The following is an 11,255-nucleotide window of genomic DNA, read 5'->3' as shown; positions in this document are numbered from 1 at the left end:
TACTAGATTGTGAAAAATTTATACTTTTTATCTTCAATTGTTTTCCCTTTGTGTAAAAGTTTAATGCTCATTTTTTTATTTTATTTTTGGTTTGAACAGCCCATAGGCATTTCATTTATCAGCAGAATTATTACATTATTACACAGTGCAGAGCACCCATACTGTTACATACTGCTTGGCACATACTACCAGGGGCGGAACTAGGTACAAGCAAAGGGGGGCCAGGCACCCCCCATAAAATCAGAAGTTGCTTATTGGAGTGGTTATTTTCATATGTTTTTTTACATATGCATACCAATTGGCACCCCCCATGCGGTTGTTATTTCGTCTTTCGCCCGCCCCCCCAAATTCAAATCCTGCCCCTGAGTACTACACTTTCTACTGACATAAACAACTGCTGTTACAGATTCGAGAAGAGTGGATATGTAAAACCTAGATATAAGAACTGTTCTATTCGCGCTAGAGTAGTAAGTAAATGGGCCCTTTGATTCTCTTCTCTTGGTGTGTAGAAACAACGGTATAATGGATGTGATTTCAGGAGGTATGGTATGCGTACCAGTTCTGAATATGAACGCCAATCAGGAGCCTGCAGTGTCTCGGTACTTGTTTTGGGGTGTAGTGTGCTTACCAGTAACTCTGAATCAGACATGAACACACAATTTTCTATCTCCAGCATTGCAGCTGCCTGTATCACCATTAACAATGCAATTGTCTCCATATGGAATGGTGAAACTGCCCTGTCAAATGTCAAAAGACTTGAATTCATCCTGATCTGTGAGGCATCAGAACCATCTACCCAGCATTGATAAGCATTTGATAAACACATACGGGATACTGTTATTGCTGAGTGTGATCCGGAAGTTGTTTCCAGAATTGGGGAAGGTAGTGCAAAAAGCTGGGAACCATGATTTAGAACCATTTGCCCTGTTGTAATTTCTGGCAACAATTATTTCCTTGAAAAATATGCATACATCTTGCCTCTCATTTCTCCAATAGAAGTTTCTGATATGCTTATACTTCTAACTCTGATTTTTTTTTTTTTTGTGTAAACATTTAATTAATTTTTGTTAATAAGCATTTAAATTTACAAATTCGAAGGTAATATGCGTGTATATATGTTGAGGGTTCTGGTGCCAGGTTCTACAAGTGGTTCACAGAGGTAAGAGAGAGCGACAAATATATATTTTTTTGGTTGTAAGCTCTTAGACAATTTCATTTAACATGAGAGTAAATTACAAACTTGTTCCAACGTAGGTATTTTTATTACACAAATATAGTATCCTATACACTGAACTACTTATAAAATCTCTCACTGCTAAAATTAAAGAGAAGATGAAAAGTAAAATCAGTAGTTGCGAAATGTTCAGTTCACGCCATATTAGCAAGTTAATTGGCCCATTCATTCTCTTCTCTTGTTATGCAAATGTAGCAGTCAAGCGAGTGTGACTACACCATGTCAACATCGCTTAGAAGAATGCGCACCTAAGAGGCACTGAATCAAATTAGACCAGGACAGTCAGCAGACCAGACCAGGACAATCACTACTTCAGTCGAGGAAGCACTGGATCAAACTGGACAAGGAACTGAATCAACCGGACCAGGATAGTCACTACTCAACCGAGAAGGCACTGAATCAAACTAGACCGGGAGCTGAGTCGACCGAATCAAGACACTCACCTCCCAAGAGGCCACCACAGTGGAAAGATAAAGGAGGAAGAAGAAAACACATCATCATTATCACCATCGACAACAACCACATCAACATGTACCTTATTCATATATAGTAGTATTAGATACTAGGGTGGGCGGAGCGAATTTACAGTACCCTCAATCAAACCCGGAGAGTCGAAGCGGATCGAAAAGCGATGACCAGATCTATTAAATGGAAGCATCTGCTCGGTTGGGGTAAGACGAGACGGACCGATGAGCGGTGGCTAGATCCGTTGGACGAAAGCATCTGCTCAAAATGTGAGACGGAGCATTGAGTCGTGACAGAATTATCCGCTCAAATGGAGTGAGTTGAAGTGAACCGGGCAGACGAAGGGAGGGTCAGAGGTGGCGGGGCGGGACGGAGAAGCGAAGTGGACGGACGACTCTCAAACGTTCGTCCTCAGGGTCTCTTTAATTATTTAATGGAGGTGGAGCGGAATGTACGAAGTTGGAGCGGAACTTACGAGGAGAGCGACAAATATTTTGTTCTCTGAATCTGACTTGATCATGATACGGCGTAACATGAATTTACATCCCTACCCAGAATGCCCAGCCTTGTTTTTAAAACAATTTTCAAATTTCTCGGCAGAACCCAAAAGGATACCAAGACCTGTTTCATTAAAATTAAAATCTTCTTTCATTCCCAAAGAGTCTAAGAGCCCAACAGACAAGGCCCATGTGTTGAATTTATAATCAGCCAAGCCCAAAGCTTTAATCCCGTTTTTATTAATTTCTCCGTTATGAATGACTGAAGGTTCAGGAATATCAGTAAAATTTCATATTAGTCCCTCGACAAAGGTATATCACAGAAAGTGAGAAATTTAACGGATTTCACCCCAGAATTTTAAGTTTTTTTCCTGAAAGGTCAGAATTGATATACAACTATACCAGTGGCATTCACTTTACAACAGAGACCTCAAAACTTGTAAAAGTTTCTCAAATGATTTCCTGAAATTCATAATTGGTGTACCAGTACCCAGAAAACATCGGTACCACTGGTAACAATGTACAGAGAGGTGCTAAAAAGAATTTAGGTCAAGACATTAAGCCAAAAAGTAGTAACTAGTACCAGTAGGATATGTATGGTACCACAACATAACACTGATATTAACTCAAGAAATTTGCATTCGCAGCTCAAAGATCAATCAAGAGAGCATGGTTTATAATTGGTATCACACAATCAATTTAGTGCTGGTGCTAAGTCCCGAGAGGAGATAATGGGAAAAGGAGCAAATGCCAAGCAATAAACACTACATAGAATGGGGGGCCAAGCAATAAACACTACATAGAATGGGGTGATTTATCAATCGACAAGAGTACCAGTTCAAAAGAGCAATGGTACAATATCAGAAAGAAATCAAAGAATAGAGTAACAAACTAACAATAGTCTTACATATCAATCAATGTACAATTCCACCAGCATGTATGAATGAGAGTTTGATCATCAAAGAGGCTGATTACCTCATTAAACATCAATCCTATAACTGGTTTTGATTGACAAGAGAGAAAAATCAAGATTTTGGTTCAGTGAAAGAATTCCGTTGCACAATTAAACAAAATCGGCAAGCATTCAAGGCAACATTAGAGCAAACATTGTTAAGTTTTTAAGTTTTATTACTGCATTGTGTATTTTGTCTTTTAAAATTATACTGAATCTATAGTATCAGTATAGCCGAATATGTTGTTGGACTGCATCAGAAGGAGATGCAAGTAAGCTTATTCTATGATTGACTGAAAGGAGGATCCTGACCATTTCAATTTAAAAATTTGGAACATTATTATTTGCGATAGGATGCTGATAGTCTTGGGATAATTCAAAGAGTAAAACAACGAACAGCATCAGTGTCAGTCCGATGTATATTGAGCAATTAACTTGTTTGGCTATAACAAATCACACTACACAAAATATGTCAAATAAGAAGGAACATAAAAGATAAATGCAAACATAACTAACCAACCAGCTAGATAACTCTTCCATTTACAGCATGATTACTAATCTGAAGATTTGATACTATCAGTACTTCACCAAGTATAGTTATAACAACAGCTACAAACTGTATAACTAATCCGTTAAGAACAATGGATTCATTTCCAAGCAGATGAGACAACCAAGTCTCGGTTTTTCCATCCAAGGAAAAGTGCACCGGCTCTTTCCTCGCACCGGTAATTCCTGTGATATTTGAGCAAAAGTGAGCGAACAGAGGCGTGAATTGCCGGGCTGAGGGGAACTGGATTGAATCCGGCCATGCTGAGGCGAGATTTCCATTTGCCAAAGAGCTCGTGTCTCTCCTCCCTCTCAGCACCCTCGCAAGCTATGACATTGACAATCTCCTTTGCTAGGCAGTGTTGCTCCACCCTGGTCCTCTCCTTGTTCTCCCTTGAAAGTGTGACATCTATTGACTCAAACATCGCATTGTAATAGTCTAGAGTCTCACCAAACCGTTGGAAGAAAGGGGCGGTATTGGTATTGGATTCTTGCTCTAGTATGGTAACTACTTTTGGAGAGAGACTCTTCACCATTCGTAAGATGCGGTCACGGTGGTTTGCTACATTAACACTCTCATCTGGTATGTGATGTAACTGCAAAATGAAGTTAACAGCAACTGCTTCTCCTTGTTTCACTCCAAGATGCTCGATTTGCACCTCACAAACGGGTACCTCAACAGGATGGAAATCAAAAGGTACCTTGCATGACTCCGCAATTTGAGACAGCCTCTGTCCTACGATACTAAGATCCCCGCCACGGGCATATGCATTTGCTGGGTCATCTATACCTGTAATCTTCAAGCAAGGTGGGGCCTCGGGTAATGCTCCAAGGGCCTGGATCAGACCTATCCACTGGGTTCCCTGCGCAATCTGGAAGTCTATGATATGAAGTTGTTTTTCGCCTCTCATTGCCTCCATAATAGTACCATTGGCCGATATATAGGCAAATTTGATATACGGGCATAACTCGTAGATGATGCGCATGTACGAAAGTAGATCTGAGCCTGGAGGTGGTTCTTTGCACTTGAGAGAATTGTAGATGAATCTACCTGAGAAAGCGTGTTTAGCAACAAGACCTTCAAGCATGTAAGCGGCGAGTCTCTGGAGGGGATCCCCATAAACCGACACCATCTGCCCGAGCTCGGTCATCAGCCAATTAGCCATCAAATTATCACCATCTGAAACGGCACGAGCACAAGCAAGGAGTGTTTGCTTCAAATTGCCTCCTGCCACGATTTCCCTCATTTGCTTCCATTTATTCTCAACATCTGATGCAAGGGGGTAGTTAGTCGTCTCGTCTGGATCTGGGCCCATCATTGCTTTCTCAATCTCCAAAAGCCTGTACTTTAGATCATGAAGGTCATCTGACACACATGAAACACTGGGGGATGTATAGATAGCGTCTGTCTGGCAGTCTTGCTGGGAGACAGTGAAAGGTGGAGTTTGCAACGCTGTCGGATTGAGAGCGTAGCAATTTGGAGGATTTTCTAGTGGCGTCGCAGGGGAATTGCGAACGAGCAAAGCAGGATGAGAGCAGCAAAGGCAATCAGAGCATTCGAGGTTGTAATCCTGCGCCATCAGATGAAGCAATCAAATTACATGAATGGGTTAACCAATTTTCCCAACCTGAAAAAAGAAAATAAAAGTTACGAAGGATTCCTTCTCGTTCTATTTTTTTTTTTTCATAATTATGCTTATTTCATATACGGTACCCTTTTGTTTTGTCATTTTTGCACTGTTTGAGCATTTTGGTAGTAAATATATGGCTGTCAATGACCAAAGATTTTAACAGAGCAATTTTTTCTTCATGCAGCGCACAGACCGTAGTATCAAAAACAGCGCTGCATAATATTCGTGAGCTGCGTGAAGCCAAAAATGCTCTGTTAAAATCTTTACCCTTGTCAATGACAGGTTACAGGTAACCAGGTAGTTGGGGAAACTATATCGTTGTCAATTTAGAGCAAGATAAGCATAAATTGTGTGGGAATTTGTGAAATTGGTACTGAAATAGGAGGCCTATTGTATTGATTTGATTGGTAAATGACCCGTGATTCGGCCGTAATAATACACAGAATATCAGGAGAAGGTCTGGACTATGGAATTAGTTATCAGATCCATAGATCCTTAGAGATATAATGTACACCAAAAAGTTATAACTTGAGTATGATCCTATGGCCTTGATGCCCAAAAACAAAGAAAATCACTACGAGATCAATCAATTGTAATCATCCAGTAATCTAAAAAACTTAAATAAAATAACTAAATGGCAAACTTCATCATACAATACCTTGGGTTTCGCAGAGGAATAAGCACGCAGGAAAGGAGCAGAGGAGAGAAATTACAGTGGGTGCCAACTGCCGTCTCAGCGTAGAAAGGAAGTAAATAAATGGATAAGAGATAGAAAGTGAGGAGAGGAAAAGGGAAGGATGTTTGCTTGCTTTTAACGAGATAAGTAATGGAATCCGCTGGATTAGTCTGGTCGGCACTAGAGAAAGAGGAAAGAGCTAGCGTCGTTTGAATTCTTTTTGGCTGCTCTGCTTTTATATATCAAAAAGGATAGAAGATTATTCTGGCTGCGTGTATTATAAATGAAGAAAGCTCGACAGTTTCACGCGGTGTTCAATCAGGTGTCATGTTGGACTTCAACAGTTGAATAAAAAGTTGTACAATAAAGAAACCGAGGAAAGGTTCAACGTGGAAAAGACCGACAACGCAGTTGTTTTGGCGAAAATTCGTTTCAAGTGAGAAGCTTCCTACCTACTGTCAGTCCCAAAAAATTAGTGGTTACAATTTTTTGGGGATTCACTAATTCAAATCTTCTACAGTGCAATATTTGTTCATCAAGATGCAGCAAATTACAGCCCCCGGGATCAGACAACGACCCTTCTCTTGGTTAGAAGGGTCAAACATCTTTGACTATGATACTACTGATGCATCTAGATGGTTTTGCTTCTAGTTCGTTTGCTAATGCTATGATACTTCCTAGTTGAGAAGTTTTAGTAGTTGTGTTTTGCTAATTTTACAGGGTTGTATTTGCAAAATTGATGTTAGTTGTCAGGTTTTTAGCTAGGGCTGTTTTTAAGCCATGGGTATGATCTGTAATAATTTTCTGTTGTACCTGTTGGTACCAAAATTGCTACTGTTGTGATGATTTCAGTCGAATGGAAATCGGTTAAAAATAGGGAGGGGGAGCGGTTTGATGTCTGGTTAAAGCCGTATGATCTGCATCAAGATTCGTACGTACTTGTAATGCACAATTTTGAAGTGTCCGTGCAAATCTTATGCAAATCATATGACTCTAACATGGTATCTTAGTATCTTACCAAATTTAGTAGGACTTTGAAGTTTGAAATAAGAATATTTACTGGACTTGATTAAAAAAATAGAATAATTATAACAAACCCCCCACTCCCATCCCCCCATTTTCCCCGCACTCTCTCTCTTCCATAACTGCCATATATCCCCCCACTAATTTTCCTAAAAGTTTCCTTTTATCTCCCCCACTAATTATAAGAAACCCCCCACTCCCATCCCCGCATTAATTATGCATTCCTCTAATAACAATTCCCGCATTAATTATTGCTTGAAAAATAATCTGCGCATTAATTATATTGTTATATAATAACAATCACCGTTAATAAATGTTTATCTGTTAATTGATGTTCAAAAAAATATTTATCATTATTTCTGAGAAGTATTTACCCTTGTAACATAGAGTATTTATCCATGTAACATAGATTATTTATCATTATGTCTGAAAGTATTTATCATTGATGTTTTACTGTAAGTTGCAATTATGTCTGAGAAATATTTATCTATGTAATACAAAGTATTTATCCATGTAACATAAAGTATTTATCATTATGCATGAGAGTTTTTATCATTGATGTCTTACTGAAAGTTGCAAGTATGCCTGAGAAGTATTTATCCATGTAACATAAAGTATTTATCCTTATAATGTAAAGTATTTACCCATGTAACATAAAATATTTATCATTATGTCTCAGAGTATTTATCATTGGGTGAGAGGATTGTTTATTTAATGGTCTCCAGTTGTGCGGGGACGATTCAAAAAAAAAAAAAAAATTTGTGCGGGAACAATTAATGGATTGATTTATTCTTTCATAAATAGAGATCATTGTATAGGGTTTAATACCTGATAAATTCAAGTTAAATACTAACAGTTTTTTAAACGCTCATTAATGATTGAGCGGTCCCCCCATGTTTAATGGTCCCCAGTTGTGCGGGGACAATTCAAAAAAAAAGGAAATTTTGTGCGGGGACAATTAATGAATTGATTTATTCTTTCATAAATAGAGATCATTGCATAGGGTTTAATACCTGACAAATTCAAGGTAAATACTTTAATGCTTCAAGTTAAATACCCGCAGTTTTTTAAACGGTCATTAATGATTGAGCGGTCCCCTCATGTTTTTTTTGGCAGTATCTGCGGGAATAAATGCGGGAATTGTTATCACTGTCCAAAAAAATAATCACTATTCTTACTTTCAAATGCATTCATAAGAATAGTTTCTGGCTTTAATTGAACGGTGTTAATAAATATGTAACATCAAATGCATTCATTATTCAGTATTTTTTTATAACAAGGCCTAAGCCTAATAAATAGTATTGTTTCAGTTTTTAATACAGAGTGTTTTGAATCTTTGAGTTATTCTCTCATTAAAGAGATCGTTTTGTTAGGAGTTTTCAAATTTATTTTAGTGAGCAGTTTTCTGAGTTATAATTATTATTTTGGCGTTTGAAATTTTTAGGTTACCAAAACAATTGTGTTTTTGCATGAAAAAAATGATTATATTTTCTTGTGATGTAAACCGTGTGCTTTTAGATTCCTCAATAAAACTTACACCGAGTAACATTTGTTTTTCTGAATTTGCAATTTTTTCTCTTCTTTTTTAATGTGCTCGCAATAGTAATAGTTTTAATAGAAACTACAACAATACTTAATTACAAAATTCAATAATTTATTCTGTACACTTTATATAATATTTTATCTTTATGTGCAAAACTCCTTGCTAATAAATTAACCTTTACATGCTTACATGTCCGAAGATATATTAGAGGCAATTGTAGGTACAATTACCTATCTCTCTAATTTTTAATTTTTAATTGTATATTAAAATTTAATTAAACTTTATTTTAAAAAAAATTATATAATTTAATCTCTCATAAAATATTATATGCGTACTTATAGTTTAATAGTGATTTATAATTTAGTAGTTAAAATTTTACTTTATAATTATGGAGACTAACATTTAAATTGCACCTATTACATATTATGTATTTTTGTTTGTTTTAATTTTCTAATATAAATCATTTAGTTCCGTCACTGCTTGAAGAATTCATATCTTATGTATTAATTAAGTATTAATGCACCGTTGGACTTTAGATTCCGACCATTTGCTACATATTAGCACGAATTTTAAAGGGCCGCACACATTACAATCATTGGTGTTGTCCGGCGAGAAGGAATTAAGTCTTCGTAAGACTCCTTTAGTTTCTTTTAACTTCCTTAGCCGCTTAGTCCTGCCGAATACCAATTTCTTAGCATGAATTAAGATCATCTCTTTTAGTCCGGATCTTCATCTTCTGTCTGAGCCTTAAGACACTTCTATTTCTTTCTTTAACTTTAACTTTCACTTACAGATTAAGACAATCAAGCATTAGTTAATTCTTAGCGCATATTGAGATTTAATACTGGCTGTATTGCCAAACAGTCCCATTGAACCGGATTGGTGGAAATTCTAATCAGCCTGATGCTTGAAACAGCCTAATGCCGATGTACATTAGTACAGGCTACAGGCCTATTCGGCTGCAGCAACAAAATGACTGTTCACGTGGGAAAAAAAATTTACTCAGACTGAATTTTTTTTTTCCCACGTAAACAATAATTTTTAATTCAAACTTTTTCTATTCTTGTTCATATTCCCATTCCATCGGTTCCACCAAACAGAGCCTACATGAGTAACATGACCCTATAACATGAGATGGAGGGTCCCATGAGAAGTGGACTGGACTCAAGAACCAAGTGCCGATAGTGAGTGGTCATTTTATATACTTTCCTCTTTAATGCGCGTAGGCCCAGTTGGCTGGCTAAGTTTCGGATCACATGAATCACAACCAATTAGAAACAGAGGCTAGATCCGATGAGTAGGACTAGGCATTCAATATACAATAATTCGATTCGGTTCGAATCTGCTTGCATAGATATTAATATATAATATCAGTGTTCTAAATAGCACGCTATAGTGTTTTTGGACTCTAAACGCTAAGCTATAGCATTAACACACGCTATTTGAGCTACGGACGCTATAGCGGCAATAGCGGTCTGCTATAGCGCATAGCGTGTAGCGCAAATAGCGCGCGCTATGCAACATGAGCTGTTTTTTTTTTCAATTTATATGGGCTTTAAAATAAATAAATGGTGAAGATATTGATTAATTTTGATGAATATTACATTATATCAAATTCAGGTCCGCTATAATAAAATTTTCATTTTGCCCTTGATTTTTTTTAACTGATGATAAATCAAATAAATAATTGCTAAATTATGAAAATTTTAGGAACTAACAAGAATTTCTTCAAGGATTATCTGTTTATTTTACTAGAAGTATGGATTTTTTTTTCTTTTCAATTTCTAGGTTATTTTGAAATTTAAATAGAAAAAAGATACATTATGTTATGATGTTGAAGATATTTTGAATAAAAAAAGATCGATAGTTTATTATATTAGTTTTACTATGGATATTTTGAGTCGCAATTTGGACTTTGTATTGGTTCAATATGAATATTATAATTTTTTAATCAATTTGATATTATTTATTGTTCTATGAGACTAAATAATGTTGATATTTAGTACAAATATATAATATAATTTTTATAAAAATAAAAAAAACGCTATGTGGCATAGCTTTCGCTATAGCTTTTTTTGGAGGCTCCCCGCTATGACGCGATAAACGCTATTTAGAACCTTGGATAATACAATGACGAAAGTTTGAATCTCTTCGTATGGATATTAGGTCAGAATTTATTTAGATTGTTAATTTGAATTATTTATCAATAATAAATTGAAAATCATTCAATTCAATTTTTTAAACATCGGATTTAATGATTTTGACAAGTTTTGTTAAATAATCGAATTACAATATTTTCAATAAATTAAAAATCATTCAGTTCGAGCTTTTTCTGATTCGGTTTAATGATTTTGACGAGCTTTATTAAAACAAATTTATATGAAAACCTATGTTATAATTACTCATAATTTTTTTTTTTAAAATAACTACTAACGTATATTTCTTTAATATTATTATCTGTATTATTGTTGTTGTTGTTAACTTATATTTCTTTAATATTATTATCTGTATTATTGTTGTTGTTGTTATAATTATATGGATTGAGATTTTTAAAGAAGATCTGCCTTTTCTTATTAGATTCTCGTTTGCATATCTATCAAGGCCGAATATAAAATCTGCTAAGAATTCACTATAAATTTAATTATTCATACAAGTTAGCTTAATTGGATCTAGGCATTGTTCTTAATT

At 36.0% G+C, this 11,255-nt stretch overlaps 1 protein-coding gene across 1 annotated transcript; it reads right to left on the bottom strand.

The window, feature by feature from the left end:
- Nucleotides 1–3,532: 3,532 nt before the first annotated feature.
- LOC144572343 (scarecrow-like protein 21) lies at nt 3,533–6,229 on the bottom strand. The gene is made up of 2 exons (XM_078321883.1): nt 5,984–6,229; nt 3,533–5,322 (listed from the first exon to the last, which is right to left on the bottom strand). The coding sequence occupies exon 2, from the start codon at nt 5,272–5,274 to the stop codon at nt 3,796–3,798; it is 1,479 nt and encodes a 492-aa protein (XP_078178009.1). The 5' UTR covers nt 5,275–5,322; nt 5,984–6,229; the 3' UTR covers nt 3,533–3,795.
- Nucleotides 6,230–11,255: the final 5,026 nt, after the last annotated feature.

This window comes from Carex rostrata, chromosome 20 (assembly GCF_964058835.1).
Source record: "Carex rostrata chromosome 20, lpCarRost1.2, whole genome shotgun sequence".
In the NCBI taxonomy this organism is placed as follows: domain Eukaryota; kingdom Viridiplantae; phylum Streptophyta; class Magnoliopsida; order Poales; family Cyperaceae; genus Carex; species Carex rostrata.
Note: the sequence above shows the minus strand (reverse complement) of the source record. Positions and strands in the feature narration are given on the sequence as shown.

What these genes read in the sequence shown, in the direction of transcription:
- LOC144572343 (XM_078321883.1), bottom strand. Translation starts at nt 5,274, where the DNA reads ATGGCGCAGGATTACAACCTCGAATGCTCTGATTGCCTTTGCTGCTCT.